The 15362-nt window shown below is 50.7% G+C and overlaps 1 protein-coding gene across 2 annotated transcripts in view; it reads left to right on the top strand.

Moving 5' to 3' along the window:
- DNAJA3 (DnaJ heat shock protein family (Hsp40) member A3) overlaps positions 1–14635 on the top strand; it is a 30487-nt gene extending 15852 nt beyond the window's left edge. The window contains exons 6-12 of one of the 2 annotated variants that reach the window (XM_047087688.1): positions 438–585; positions 1631–1695; positions 3650–3778; positions 4314–4429; positions 6128–6225; positions 12641–12757; positions 13414–14635. In XM_047087688.1, coding sequence (XP_046943644.1) covers positions 438–585; positions 1631–1695; positions 3650–3778; positions 4314–4429; positions 6128–6225; positions 12641–12744 — 660 coding nt within the window. In that variant the 3' untranslated portion in view covers positions 12745–12757; positions 13414–14635. The remainder of the gene's footprint in view (positions 1–437; positions 586–1630; positions 1696–3649; positions 3779–4313; positions 4430–6127; positions 6226–12640; positions 12758–13413) is intronic. The other variant, XM_047087689.1, reaches the window with a different exon arrangement.
- The last annotated feature ends 727 nt before the right edge of the window (positions 14636–15362 follow it).

Below are 15362 nucleotides of genomic sequence, written 5' to 3'. Positions count from 1 at the left end.
GTGCTGCAGCGTTTGCTTCGGTTTTTACAACTCTGATCTCAGAAAGCATTTCTCACCCATGTGCAGTGTTCTGTTAATGTGGTTACACCATGATTTTTCAGGCAGCTCGCTCCTGGTGGCCACCCAGGCTGCAAGGGACGTACGCTGTTGCACAAGTGTAGTCTGTAGGGCACAGCCCCACAGATGCACACACAGTTCTCATAGCTGCCAGAGTGTTTTCCACAAGTCTGTGACTGCATCATCTTGCATGACGTCTGCATCCTTTGGGAGAAAGGTCTGGGTCCCTGTGTTCTTAGGCAGTATGTTTTAGTGCGTGTTCACACAGAACACGAGTCTTTGATGAAACATTTCTCTGCCGTGCATTGTGTTCCCGGAGGCTTGGCCATTAGAGTTTACCTGTGTACTTAAGGGTTCCGTCTTTTTCTTCTCTTTATCAGGAAACCATAAATACAGGCCCCTTTGTGATGCGCTCCACGTGTCGGAGGTGTGGTGGCCGAGGCTCCATCATCACGACTCCCTGCGTCATATGCAGAGGAGCCGGACAGGCCAAGCAGAAGAAGAAAGTGGTGATCCCTGTGCCTGCCGGTGGGTCCTGGGCTCCTCCACGTACCGGGGCTGGGACAGCTGGGGCCTTTGTTTCCCTGTGATCGGGCTGTTGTAAAAGCTGTGGTGAAGGATCTGGAGCCCGGATTGGAGGGGGAACTGGAATCTCTTTGCGTTTTCCTCTCTGTACTAGTTGTCCTTAAAATCTACCCTTGCATGCCGCGTGGGCAGAAGGTACCTGACACACCCGCTCTACTCCCCTGTGGAGCTCCTCTACCTTTGTTCAACGAGGCCAGCATTGTCACTGTGGCCAGCCCTGTCTGCACCACTACCCCTTCCTCCTAGCCCCCAGGGGCCGCCTGTGACTGCTCTCGCCAGCTGGGTCTTGTTCCCAGGATGGACTTTCTGCAGGGCAGTCTGATCGTGTCACTTGTCCTGAAGCCTGTGCAGTGACTCCTGGGGTGAGAAATGCTACCTGTCTCAGCCCCTTCTGGCCTCTGCAGCCTCTCCTCTTGTTGTCTGCCCTGCGGCCTTCCTGATGTTCATGCCAGCTCTTCGAACGGGCCATAATGCCTCTAGACAGAGCCTTGCCATATGTCACTCCCTGTGTCTGAAGCTCACTTTCCACCTTCTTTTCTCAGCGGGTTAACTCTTCTCCCAGAGCTGCTAGCTTGAGTGTTGCCTCCCTAGAGCAGTTTCTGGAACTCTCCCTGTTCCTTAGATGTCCTTTGTCCTTGCTTCTACGAACACATTTCTGTTTGTAATGATGCACTTGTTAGTGTTGTTATTTGGGCGATAGCTGTCTCCCCTACTAAATTCTAAACTCACCGACATGCTACACAGACCTGGTAGGAGCAGGTGTCCAGGGAACTTGTATAAACGAATAGAAGGCGCTCTTGTTTGGGTATCACTTGCTGTACTTGCTCCTTTGAGAAGTTACACCCATTGGAGGTACTGTGGATAGTTGTGTTGTTCCTCATTAATAGGAACGGGTGAGGAAGTCAGTGGTTTGTAAATGGATTTAGGGCAGGAAACTCCATGGGAGGTCCCCAAATAAATGTTCCCTTTTGAACTTTTGTTCTTACAGGAGTCGAAGATGGCCAGACGGTGCGGATGCCTGTCGGAAAAAGAGAAATTTTCATCACATTCAGGGTGGGTGCTCTGCTCGCATAGCTTCTTGGGCCCTTGCCCTTTTGCAGGGAGGTGGGCGCTCATGGGGGCGTGTCTAAGGGAAACAGTGACCACCTCGGTGGGGTTATGAAACATGTATCACGTCAAGCCTTTGTGCTACGTTTGGACAGAACAGTTTCCTCAAGATTTTTATAAGTTGGAAAACATAGGACACATAAAAATATAGAATGCATCTCTTTGTGATTTTTTAAAACATTTACTTGTTTTGAGAGAGACAGAGACCACACAAGTGGGAGAGGGGCAGAGAGACAGGGAGAGAGAATCCCAAGCAGGCTTTGCACTGCCAGCACAGGGCGCCTGATGCGGGGCTTGATCCCACGAAGCCATGAGATCATGACCTGAGCCGAAACCAAGAGTTGGATGCTCAACTGACTGAGCCACCCAGACCCCCCTCCTTGTGATTTTGAATTTATGTATCAAATTGTTCGTGGGGGTGGTAAGGGCCAAAGGTGCAGATTTTCCTACTGTGTGCAGAGACAGACCTGGTGTCTGAGACAGGAGATGGTAAAGGAGATACAGTTCTTGTCCCCACATTTCTGCCGGGTGCCCCAGGAAAGCCATGTGAGCGCAGCAGGGGAAGGCACAGGCTGTGTGCAAGATACCCTCACTCATAATAGCAAGACACTGACGACAGTCTGCTGCCCTCGGACAAGAGAGTGAATGAGAGAACCGTGCTGTGGCCAGAGTGCCTCAGAGCAGCCACGGGAAGAAACCAGAGCCATACGTTCAGCACAGCTGAGACTTCTCAGTTACTTTGAGGGAAAGAAAGCAGATTGCGAGTGGATGCAGGGAGGGAGACTGTCTGTAAACACTTTTAAAGCACGTGAGAGGGTGCTACATATTATTTGGGGACACGTACATATGTGGGAATGAGAACTGCTACATTCAGCATGGGGCCACCCTGGAGGGGGAGGAGCCAGGGGCTTCACTGCATCGCGATGTTTTATTACCTCCACTGGGTTGTGGGTGTTCTGCGTGTGTGATGTAATTTACTTTGCCTGTTCAAAAATTTTTTTCTTAGTGTTTTATTTATTTTTGAGAGAGAGAGAGACAGAATACCAGTGGGGGAGGGGCAGAGAGAGGATGTGTCCATCGTGAGACACAGAATCCCAGGCAGGCTCCAGGCTCTGAGCTGTCAGCACAGAGCCTGACACGGGTCTCGAACCCATGAACTGCAAGATCATGACCTGAGCTAAAGTCTGACGCTTAACCTACTGAGCCATCTAGGCGCCCCTACTTTTCCTGTTCATGCGTGTGTGAAATATTTTGTAATTTAAAACACAGATAAAAATACTGCAAAGCGTGAAGTGCTAGACGAGGAATCAAAGACAAAGGCAGCCAGCTGTCAGCCAGGCTCTCCAGTGGGCTTGGTGGGGGTTTCAGACCCTGCTCCCACCTGATAATAGACAAGAACAGAGAGAGGGGAAATCACTGCAAGGCAAGAAGTGTCTTTGAGGCCCCAAAAGTAGTGCTTGTGCATCAGAATCATTCCACTGCTGCCTGTCTGTCTTGAAGGTGGTTTGTACCAGATGACTGTTTGGAAAATAAACTGTGCCTTTGTAGATGTACTAATCTCTGTTTCCTTATACCTGCCAGTGGAGTAAGCTTTTTTTTTTTTTTTTTTTTAATGTTTAATAAGCCAATTTTACTTTTTTTAATTTGCCCATTGGGACGGCTTGATCTGAGACGGACACTCTTGTGTCGCTATGTAGAAATGAATCTGACCTGTAACTCCCGGAGCCTGGGGTCATGTTCTGCTTTGGCGAAAGTACATCCTCTCCCTTGATACTGTGCTCTTCCGCAAAGAAGCAGCGTAGCGCACACCGGACCCTGTGCCGAGGCTGCTGAGATGGGCTGTTGTCCAGTCTCGAGAAGGACTTCACGCATAACCACATCTCTCCTGCTTGGACCATAGGTGCAGAAAAGCCCCGTGTTCCGGAGGGACGGTGCAGACATCCACTCCGACCTCTTTATTTCCATAGCTCAGGCTCTTCTTGGGGGGACAGCCAGAGCGCAAGGCCTGTACGAGACAATTAACGTGACGGTAAGAGGCCGAGAACGTGTTTGCCACTCTTGTCCTTCGTTGCTATTTTTTTTTTTTTTCCCTCTGTGAACCGGCTGAGAGGTGGCTAGAACCTGTGACCGAGCAGCCTGTTGGAGACTCAGTGATGGGGTCTGGGGGAAGTAGAGGAATGTTAGGCCATTCCTTGGGTGTGAATCACAGACTGTAGACCCTGATGAAGGAATCACCAGTGAAGGCAGGTCCTGGGTCACATCCACGCCTCTGCTGGCACCAGGGAGCAGCCCCAGCACTGTGCCCCTGTGTTGGCTTTGCCCCCTCCCAGGTCACACTCTCTGTGCTCCCTCACTCCTGCTGTGCGCTCAGCTTCCCGAACTGCTTGCCCCCACATGCTTGTTTTGGGCTCTGCTCCAGGTGGACGCCAGTTTAGCCAGCTTCCATGTGGATGTCTGGAAACCTGAATGGGAGTTCTTTCCAAGGAGTGAGTCTTAGTGTAGTGAAATGTTTCCATTTGAGCAACTGTAGACCAAGGAAAACCACAGATTTCTTTGCTTTATAGATTCCCCCTGGGATTCAGACAGACCAGAAGATTCGGATGAGTGGGAAAGGTATCCCCCGGATTAACAGCTACGGCTATGGAGATCACTACATTCACATCAAGATAAGAGTTCCAAAGTGCGTGCCCACGTAACCATGGTGAGGTCCGCCCAATCTCTGCATTTTCCCCACCCAGCAGGACCCGGTTTTGAGGGCTTTTTACCTGCCAGGCCTTATGCCGAGCCAGACCGCCCGGCCCGTTGTGGGTCCGCTGCCGTAAGCACTGAGACTTGTGCCAGTTATTTCTACCTTACAGTCAGATGTGTCCTGCCCAGGTTCTCCATCTGCAAAGTGGGCATAATAAGGCCAACCTCATTAGTTGCTGGAAAATTGAATAATACCTAAGGAACACTTAGCCATAGCTGCTGTTGTTGATTTTATCATTACTGCTCTGAGGGCACTGGGGGTCTCGTGGGAGACACTAATCTGTAACTGGATCATAGCACATGACGTCTCCGTTCTTTGGGAGAAAGGTTTGAGTCGAGTGCTGTGGCATCCAGGATAGGCATGGCTCACCCTGTTGGGGAGGGTGAGCGAAATTTCTGGCACTACTTTTTTTTTAATTAAAATTTTTTTTTAGGGGCGCCTGGGTGGCGCAGTCGGTTAAGCGTCCGACTTCAGCCAGGTCACGATCTCGCGGTCCGTGAGTTCGAGCCCCGCGTCGGGCTCTGGGCTGATGGCTCAGAGCCTGGAGCCTGTTTCCGATTCTTTGTCTCCCTCTCTCTCTGCCCCTCCCCCGTTCATGCTCTGTCTCTCTCTGTTGCAAAAATAAATAAACGTTGGAAAAAAAAAAAAAATTTTTTTTTATTTTGAGAGAGAGAGAGAATGAGCCGGGGAGTGGCAGAGAGAAGGGGACAGAGGATCTGAAGTGGGCTCGCGCAGACAGCAGAGAGTCCAACATGGGGCTCGAACCCGTGAACCATGAGATTATGACCTGAATGGAAGTCAGATGCTTAATCTACTGAACCACCTAGATGCCCCCTGGTGCTCCTTTTAATTAGTTAACTTTCTACATACGACACTTATAAGAGCCCCTCCCCCCTCAACTTAAGGTATTTTAGGAGATTTTTGTCTTTTGTTTTTTTTTTTTTTTTTTTCAACGTTTATTTATTTTTGGGACAGAGAGAGACAGAGCATGAACGGGGGAGGGGCAGAGAGAGAGGGAGACACAGAATCTGAAACAGGCTCCAGGCTCTGAGCCATCAGCCCAGAGCCTGACGCGGGGCTCGAACTCACGGACCGCGAGATCGTGACCTGGCTGAAGTCGGACGCTTAACCGACTGCGCCACCCAGGCGCCCCTGTTTTTTGTTTTTTTATCACGGTGCTTGGGTAGCTCAGTCGGTTAACCATCCAACTCTTGATTTTGACTCACGTCATGATCTCACAGTTCATGAGATCAAGGTCCTTGTCGGGGCTCTCTCTTTCCCTCTCTCTCTGTCCTTTTGTACATGCATGCACATGTGTGCTCTCTCTCAAACTAAATAAACAAAGAATTAAACATTTTTATTATCAAAGTATAATCGACTTACAGTGTTATATTAGTTTCAGGTGTACAACATAAAGATTCAACAGTTTGATATGTTATGCAGTGCTCACCATGATCAGTGTAATTCAGGTTTTCTTTATTGAAGCTTTGAGGGGGTGGCTCTTAGGTTCGGGGTGTGTGCCTCTGCCTTATTGTGTCCTCACATTTTCCACATGCTTACGTGGAAACCAGCCCAGCCCATCATTTAAAGGGTTGCCCAGAGGAAACACTCAATTTGTTTGCTCCACAGGAGACTCACAAGCCGGCAGCAGAGCCTGATCCTGAGCTACGCCGAGGACGAGACCGACGTGGAGGGGACGGTGAATGGTGTCACCAATACAAGCACGGGTAAGGTGGCAACACGTGGAAGGCCTCTCAGTCCTTGGAGGGTGCATGGTTCAGAAACACATTGGGATCTGCCCTTGCAGGGAGCATGACAGAGGGGTGCTGGGAGCCAGGAACAGCCTCCTGCCGGCCACTCTAACTTGCCCCTGTGTGCAGAGGTCAGAGAGTGTCAGCTCGCCTCCTGCCGGAGGGCAGCTGTGTGTCTGCGAGAGCTGTTCTGAGTTCTATCCGTGGTTCTGCCGCTCGCCCTGTGACCTTGGGCACATCCCCACATGAGATTCCTTGTAACAGCTTAAGGAGGAGACAGATTGGAAGGCTTTATGCAATCCTGACCCAGAACGCCTCCCTAAGATTTCAGAGTGTCTTGTAAGTGACAGCTACCAAACCCGTAAAAAAGCCAGTCGACGGAGCGCAAACCTGCCTGTGCACAGCACGTCTAACTTTGAGTTCGTCTGGCAGCAAACAAATGCTGCGTTTACCCTGAGCTCGGATGTCAGGATGTATCTATAGAGTGCTTTTAAATACTAGCTATTTGATACCAAAATGCTGGCAGGCACAGGCTGTGGTGATGGCCGCCTCTGTTGCAGCGCCTCTTCCCGTGGGAGGTGGGGGCCCTGCGGAGGAGATGATGGTCTTCCGCTGGTGGGGACTCGGCCTGGGATGGGGCGAGCTGCGTGGTGAACTGGCCTCAGCTGCACAGGTGTTCCCCCCTTATATCATTCTGCTTGTGTGGGTCCTGGATGCCCCTCCCTTGTCCTCAGAGCCTGAATGGCACTAGGGAGTGTGTGGTCACTCGGGGCAGGCGGTGGATGTCCCCCGTGTCCTCAGAGCCTGAACGGCACTGGAGAGTGTGTGGTCCCTCAGAGCAGGTGATGGCAGCCAGGGGTGGGTTTCCAGGGAGGGAGGGCTGGTCTTGGAGCCTAGGGCTGGAGGTCCCAGCAGCAACTGCCTTTGCATGGACTTGCTGGGCTTCTGTGGAGTCCAGGGGGCCAAGTCGTCTGTGACAAAGCAGCCACCAGGAAGCCTGTCGGGAGCCTGACCAAACATGGAAAGGTTTGGTACTTGGATTTCTTACACTCTTGTTACAGCCCTTGTACTGAAAAGTGGAAATAGCCGTTCCATGTAATTGTAGTTGTGCTTCCTGAATTGCAAATGTTCCCAGTCACCTGGCCGGGGAGATTTTCCTCCTCTCCCAACCACGGGAGAACTTGAGGTCGGCCCTGTGAGTCGTGACGTGGGCCTTGTTCACTAGATTAGAACATTGGTGTTTTTGTTAAACTCTTTTCTGGTAGTTTAACTTGAGAGTTGATCATACAGTCAGCTTATGAGTATCCTTTGAACCCTCGTGACTTCTGTGGTTCCTTGTCCTCATAGCTAGTTCCCCGCCCTCATTCAGCCTGGATTTATTGGGAACCTCTGGTGTGCCAGACACTTTGTCACTTCTTCCCTTTAAATTTTTATTGACATAGTTTTGTTGAGTATAGTTTAACTTTGATGCATGAATTGAGCGCATTTCTGAAAAGTTGTTGTAAAGTGACATAGTATGCCAAATTATTTTTTCCCTACTCACTTTCATTGTCATTTCAGAGCTGTGTTCTCATGGGAAATTTGGCTCCCAGACGTAATTTTTTTTTTAATGTTTATGAGAGAGAGAGAGAGAGGCCGAGTGTAGGTGGGGGAGGAGCAGAGAGAGGAGGAGACACAGAATCTGAAGCAGACTCTAGGCTCTAAGCTGTCAGCACAGAGCCCAACTCACAAACTGCAAGATCTCGAACTCACAAACTGCAAGATCATGACCTGAGCCGAAGTCAGACGCTTAACCCACTGAGCCGCCCAGGGGCCCTGGACATAATTTTTTAAATAGCATTTAAGAATCTTAGAATTGGCTTCAAAGAATGCTGCCCAGACATGGTTAAATTTCATTATACTGTGAAGACAGTTATTTTTGCAATCTGCATGTGAAAATACGACAGTACATATAATTCTCATTTCCTGACAACCTCACTAACAGTGGGTCATATTTATTTAAGTAGAGTCTGAATCTCTTATTTCAAGCATTTAACAAAACTTAAACTGAAGTTATGTTCAGGGGCGCCTGGGTGGCTCAGTCGGTTAAGCGGCCGGCTTCGGCTCAGGTCATGATCTCGCGGTTCGTGAGTTCGAGCCCCGTGTCGGGCTCTGTGCTGACAGCTCAGAGCCTGGAGCCTGCTTCAGATTCTGTGTCTCCCTCTCTCTGACCCTCCCCCGTTCGTGCTCTGTCTCTCTCTGTCTCAAAAATAAATAAACGTTAAAAAAAAAAATTTAAAAATAAAAAAAAAGAAACAGTTATGTTCAGGTATCATTGCTTCGTGGAATAAAGTGTTACTCAGATCACTTTTTTTTTTTTTTTTTTTTTTTTTTTTGAGACAGAGACAGACCATGAGCAGGGGAGGGGCAGACAGAGAGGGAGACACAGAATCTGAAGCAGGCTCCAGGCTCTGAGCTGTCAGCACAGAGCCCGATATGGGGCTCGAACTCACGGACCATGAGATCATGACCTGAGCCGAAGTCGGACGCTCACCGACTGAGCCACCCAGGAGCCCCTCAGATCACTTTTTTAGTAGCCTCCAAATACACGTGAGTCAGGGAGCCCTCAGAACCTGACAGGAGCTGTCAGGTACAAACTGATTTCTGGGCGTCTATACTTTCATTAGGGAAAAGGGCACCTGAAGGGCATTTGGAGTAAATATAATTACATAGGAAACCGACCCAAAAGGTTTGGGGGATTTAATATCCCTTGCTTATTTTTGGTCCCTAGTACAGCTGGTGAAAACCTTAACAGCTGACCCTTGCTTCTTCCCCATTCTGTGAATCAGAAAGTCCAGAAAGACACCGTGCACTCAGGGACTCTCAGTACTCAGGGCTGAGCATAGAAGACACAGGGAGTCGGCAAAGTCTATTATTGCGAGACTGAGTTAGAGACAGTGTGGCTCAGGGTTTGTGCTTCTGGGTCCTCATTAACTCTTGGTGACAGTACACATACATTTACCTGGAGATGTAGAAAGCAGTTCCAGAGCTCACTGTCTGGGAATCCCACCTGCTGTTTCTCCTCTCCGACAGAGTTGGCAGCGTTGACCTTCACAAAGGGTGCTGGCAGGAGGAAGATGAAGGAAAAGACAAAATTTTAGTAGAACGAGAGGTACTTTGCTGGCTCAGCCTGTGTGTGTAGTCGGCTCAGGGAGTCAGGCTGTGTGTATAGACTTGCACCTCCACCTGCAGGGCGGCCCCGGTCCCCAGAAGTCAGGTCCTGGAGTCCTCTCGGTCTCTGTTTCTTCAAACATACGTTCCTTTAGCATTTGTTACGTGCTAAGAGATGACACACAGAGAGACAGAGTCCGTGCCGTCATCCAGCTTATAGATAACGGGAGAAGACAGCAAGCATTGAGCCCCAGATACGTGCTGAACCCTTCTCTTAAGAGAAGCTTGTGCCGATGGAAAAAACATTTTGGCCCAAAAAGGTAGCCCATATTCCTGGGATGATTGTTACTCTTCCCCTGGGATCACAGTATAAACAGCTATCAGGCAGCTCTAACTTGGAATCCCTGCCTAATAAGTTGGTGTGTTTCTTCTTTGAATCCCCCAACACTTTCCATGGCACCTGGCACAGGGCTGGTTCACAGGAAATGTTGACTGAGTTTATTTGAATTCGTTTTTCTCATGTCGCTGGGAGATACGCTGAGAGATGGGAGTACAAGCTCTTCCCCAGGAGAGAAGAGACCTGTGGCCTCAGGCTGGACCTCTGTGTTGGCTGAGCAGCCCCTCTGGGTGTGGTCACCTTCCGAAGGTGTAGACTAGAAATGGTCATGTAGTGCCCATTCAGCTGGAGTGGGCATTTCCTCTTTATTCTAAAGGCACAAGTGACATGCTGGCTGTATTTAAAGAAGCTTTAGAAGCACAGTGCCTTTGTTTGTATCCTGTCCTGAGACCAGAAGGCATCTGAGTGTCCGCGACATCCGTAAGGACACATCCCTCCTCCTGTCCTAGGTTAGAAAAACAGTGTGTATGTAGACTTTGTCATCTATGTGTGTAGTTTATTCCTGACATTTGGTTCAGAATTTTAAATTTAGTGCTTATAGCCTTTGATGTCCCTGCCAGTAAACCTTATTCCTGAAGGAGTCCTTTTATCCAAATTTAGAATAGAGGTAAGACCTGAGTTCCTGGTGGTAGGGGGTGATCTGGCATGTTTGCGTTTTGTTGTTTTATTTTTGTTGTTGTGAATCATTAAGCTGTTAACTGGTTGCTTATTCCGGGGCCTTTGGCCACTGTGGCTCACATACCTGTAGCCATGGGGGCATCACCGTTTCCCACCTTCCGGATGATGATGACAGCAGAGTTGCGGGGAAGAGGGTGACGGCAGTCTGAGTTTCTGTGCCCTGTTGTGACTCGTAGTTAACAGCTTGGCAACGGACGAGGCAAGGCCCCACTCTGCCCTTATCATCTGTAAAGGCTTGGGCAAATTACTTCAGCTCTGCAGGCCTCAGCTTTACCATCTGTAAGTTGGAAATGATAGCAGCCTGTATTTCATAGGGTTCTTACGTGATTAAATGAGATCACGTAAGTAAAGCATTTGACACAGTACATGGCACACATTAAAAGCTCCGTCAGCTATAACTCATAGTGATGCATGTGCACGCACAAAGGTCTGCCATTCCCAGAGCAAGGGCACGATAAAATCAGTCCGTACTCTCCTCTCCTGTGTCCAGGGAGGCCCAGGAGTGACGGGAAATTTCTGGTTTGCGGGTTGCTTTGTGTGAGGAGGCTCTTTGTTACTTAAGCCATCACGTCAGAACGGGGGATGTGAGGGACTAAGGGAAGGCACACATGGCCTTGCAACCTGTGGCGGTGGGCACCTCTCACGGGGATCTGCTCTGGTGACTCTGCAGTGCCCGGGGTCCTCTGCTGGGGAACCCTGGGAGTCGGGGATCACTCAGCCACCTTGACTTTGGTGATAGCTCACACCTTGGTTAGCACATCCTTGTTTGGGGCTATTGCTCTCTCTCAAGACGTTTCTGAGCTCTGAGAGCATGCCAGGTCCACGAGACTGCCCAGGGTGCTGTACCCAGGGGCGACTCCACCCACCCCTACTTGGAGCCTGGTGCCCAGAGCTTTGGGCCTCTTACTGATGAAGGCATCTTTTTTCTTTTTTCAATTAAAAAAAAAAATGTTTATTTATTTTTGAGAGAGAGTGCGAGGGGGAGAGGAGCAGAGAGAGAGGGAGACACACAATCCCAAGCAGGTTCTAGGCTCTGAGCTGTCAGCACAGAGCCCGATGTGGGACTTGAATCCACGAACCGTGAGATCATGACTTGAGCTGAAGTTGGACGCTTAACTGACTGAGCCACCCAGGCGCCCCTCACTAATGATGGCATTTTAGACTGAGATCTTGGGAACCGTGATCCTTTTTTACTGCGCTATGCACCGTACTTGGCATATACAACCTAGCATGTTAGAAACGTGTCCTGTGCTGAGTACAGGAGCTCATGGCAGAAGCTTGTCCTGCCTGCCTAGTGGTTGGCAGATCTCGAAAAGGACAGATTTATGCAGCAGAGTTGATCTCCATAATCTCAGCTTGGGCTCTGAAAAAACAGCCAAGTAGCTTCCCTGTTTCTAGGGCATGTAGGGTCACATGCCCTTGACGGGGAGTTTGCCCAGGGACGCATAGGGTGCCCAACTGCTGTTGTTACAGGGAAGAAGTGCACGTGTCGTGGGGTTCCACAAGGCAGCGAGTCCCTTCCCTGGGTGTCCCAGAGACCCCAGGTGCACACGTACGGAGCGTGGAAGCTGGTCATTTGGTCTTGGTACGTGTTCTTCACCTGCTTGGAGTCAGTGACTTGGTTGTTAGGAGCTTGGGCTCTGGCCCTCGCTGCTTGTGTTTGAACTCCATTCTCCCCACCGCCTACCGGCTCTGAGACCTTGGGCAAACTATCTAATATAACTCTCTCTGTGCTTTTGTGGTTTCTGTTGTTGTTGTTTTGTTTTTTAATGTGTGAAATTTGTGTGTAAAGGATTGAGTGAGCTACTGTGGGATCTGCGTGGCCTGACCTGGAAGGCATGTGGCACTTGGCAGTTGTTACAGTTGTTCAGGTGGAGTTAGCTGGTCACTGTCCTCCTCTCTGTCTTGTTTCCCTGTTGTGGGTCAGTGACTCGAGGAGCAGTTGGGATACACTAAATAAAGCACTGAGCGGCCCTTCTGCTTCAGTCATCTAACAGGCGAGGCCGTGTTGGCTGACCTGGGAGCCGCCCCCTCCCCTCTCTGGGTGGTGCTTGGTGGCTTCTTGAGTGGCAAGCCCCTGGGTGGCCAGTGTGGGTAGGCGGACCAGGGATGGGACTCCTGGAGGTGGCTCCCTTGACCCCAGTTCTTTCTGCTGTTTGTGCCCAGGTGGCAGGACCATGGATAGCTCCGCAGGAGGCAAGGCTAGGCCTGAGGCTGGGGAGGACAAGGAGGGATTCCTTTCCAAACTTAAGAAAATGTTTACCTCCTGATATCCCAGCCGAGGTAGGAAAACCCTGAGGTTTCTTCCCCCTTTGTTTCCCTCTGTGAACTAACCCTGTTTTCCTTCACCTTAACCAGTATCATACCCCCGTCTCCCTGCTCCCAGGCTTGGAAGGGTTGCCAGTGTAAGTGTGGCGTATCTGGCTCCACTCAGAGCCAGGCCTCCCGGCCCGTGGAGAGGCCTGCATCAGGGCAGGGTGGTGGCGTTGGCCGGCGGTGCTGGGCGGAACCAGACTGCAGTGGCCGGCCTTCTGCCATGTCCACTTCTGCAGAGGTTGCACGGAGGGCTGCCTCACAGTCCTCCTTCCACCAGCTTCCAGGGGGGCCACGTCCCACACTGGTGGGAAACCAGGCTGCCCACAGTCACAGAGGGCGAGTCACAGCAGAGCCAGGCCTAGAACTCAGACCCCCCTCCCCCCCCCAACCTCCTGTGGAGTCATGTTCCCTGCCTGGGAGCCACAGGGCCGTGTAAACCTCAGGGGGCTGCCACGAGTCGTGCTTGCTCACTGTGGTGTCTCGGGACTCACTCTTCTCTTGTTCTGGTCCCTGGTGTCTGGGACTCCTCGTGCAGCTCCTTCCCAGGGATGACAGAAGCTCACCCGCAGGGCGCCTTCTTCCTGCAGTGCTAGTGAACCGTGACCATTTGTGTCTTGGCTCAGGAAAACGGTCCACTGGGAACTAGGCCGGGAGCAGCAGCCCCTCCGCGTGGCCAGGGCCCTGGAAGGATTCCGGAACAGCAACACTGCGCCCTTGCCTGCAGAGGCCCTGGACCACCTTGGCGACAGCAAAACCACGTGACAACACACCTCTCCACGGACTAGTCATAGGGGACAGCCCCTGGGCAGTAGGGCGTGGCACCCATAAGGGATGGTGGAAGTTTCCCGTCCATGGGTAGGTAACTTGGCCTCTTCTAGCTCAGGCAGAGTAAAACAACTGGACATTTCTTGCAGAGCTAAAACTCTAATTTGGAATCAAAAGTGGTGGAGATATTAGTTAAAGAATTAAAGGCCATGCTTACAGCTTAAAAATGAAGCCTTAAGCTGCACTGAGTCATGAAGTGATTAATTTCCCTCTCAGCAAACCTCCGGGAGCTTCTGGAATGAGTCTTTTCTGCCAGATTGTCTTTTTGAGGAACCTGGAGCTTGCACACCCCACAGTGTCCTCCACCCCTCAGCCAGGACACCCTGTGCTCTTGTCGGAGTTTATGTCCCAAAGATCCCAAACAGCTGGAACGTAGGCGCCTTGGGGCCTGGGGACGCATGTACCAAGGGGGTCCCCAAAGATGTCATTCCTGACCATATGGGCCGAGATCTTTATCAGGACGGATAGTCCTTCCTTCCGCCCTGTGTGGGGTGGCTTCTCGTCCCTGACTGTTGAGTTCTGTTGTCCTGGGGCAGGCGTTAAGGGGGACTCTTGCCCTTCTGCTCAACCCCAGCTGGTCACAGCTACAGCCCAGGGCCGACTAACAGCCTGTCACCCCAGAGGCCTGCCCCTCTGCCTGCCAGTGGCTTGGTTCTCACCACTCACATTGCTGACATCGGTTTTTAGAAGTGTGTGTAAACTCAGTGCTGAGAACTGCTGTCGTCTCTATAAATGTTTGTTGAGAAAAGGAAAGCACAGTCTGAGAGGTTGAAGGTTTCACCGTCCAGCCAGAGCAAAACACACTGTCCCCAGTCTCAGCTTGTAGGGTGTGCAGGCTCCACATGCTTCCAGATCCTCCCACTGGTAAGACAGGCTAATGGAGAAGGCTTACAAATAGTTTCCTTTTTGTTTTCCTTCATAATTTACAAAATAAAGCATCTATTACTGTGATCTAAGAATGTAAAATGATTCTGTATCCATGTAAATAAGATTACTGCAAAAAGTTATTTAAAGCCTAAATTGTGGTCATATTCTTCTTTGAAAGAGTTCAAACTGCTTTTCACAGGGGGCTCAGCAGTGGGGTTGCTGATGTTCGTCTACACATGGGGGCCATCCCGCGTCACCTCTGGCCTTCCTGGGGCCGCCCCCATCCACTGAGTCACTCCAGCTCAAGAGCACACGCGCCATGATGGCCACATGGTGCTCTGACAAATGCTGACCCTCCAAGATCCCAGTGCAGGGGGGCTTTCCATGAGACTATGCTTATTTGATTGAATGTTCTGGAATTCTCGGCGTGTAACTTTCTTTGGGGGCCACGAGAAGATGTGCAGTGTTGGCCTACTTGGGGCCCTGCATGTCACTGTCTTCCTCACTAGATTTTTTTTTTTCTCCTCCATTATTTTCAGAGGAATGTTGTTGTTTTTTTTTTTTTGCATTGAAGTTTTTGCTGATTGTAGTTTAACTGGTTTGGGCTCCCAGCAGAGGCTGTCCCACAGAAGCCCTGATGGCTGCACAGCTGCAGTGACCCTGAGCACATAGCTCAGATCCATCCCAGGGTTCCAGGCTGTGCACATGAGGTGTGAGAGCACTTGCTGGGCCGGGTAAAGACGTTGGGGAAGACCTTGTGGGCACAAAGAGGCTGCGCGGTGACTTCGTGCCAGCATCAGATGCTTCTCCCTTCACCAGAATGGGCCCGGCACGGTCCTAGATCCCAGGTCCAGCGGTGGGACCTGGGCAGTGCCTCATG

Source organism: Lynx rufus, unplaced genomic scaffold, assembly GCF_022079265.1.
Source record: "Lynx rufus isolate CCGP_SWC_20201006 ecotype Redwood Valley unplaced genomic scaffold, mLynRuf1.p SCAF_23, whole genome shotgun sequence".
Lineage (NCBI taxonomy): Eukaryota > Metazoa > Chordata > Mammalia > Carnivora > Felidae > Lynx > Lynx rufus.
The sequence above is the reverse complement of the archived record's forward strand: the minus strand, read 5'-3'. Positions and strand labels throughout refer to the sequence as shown.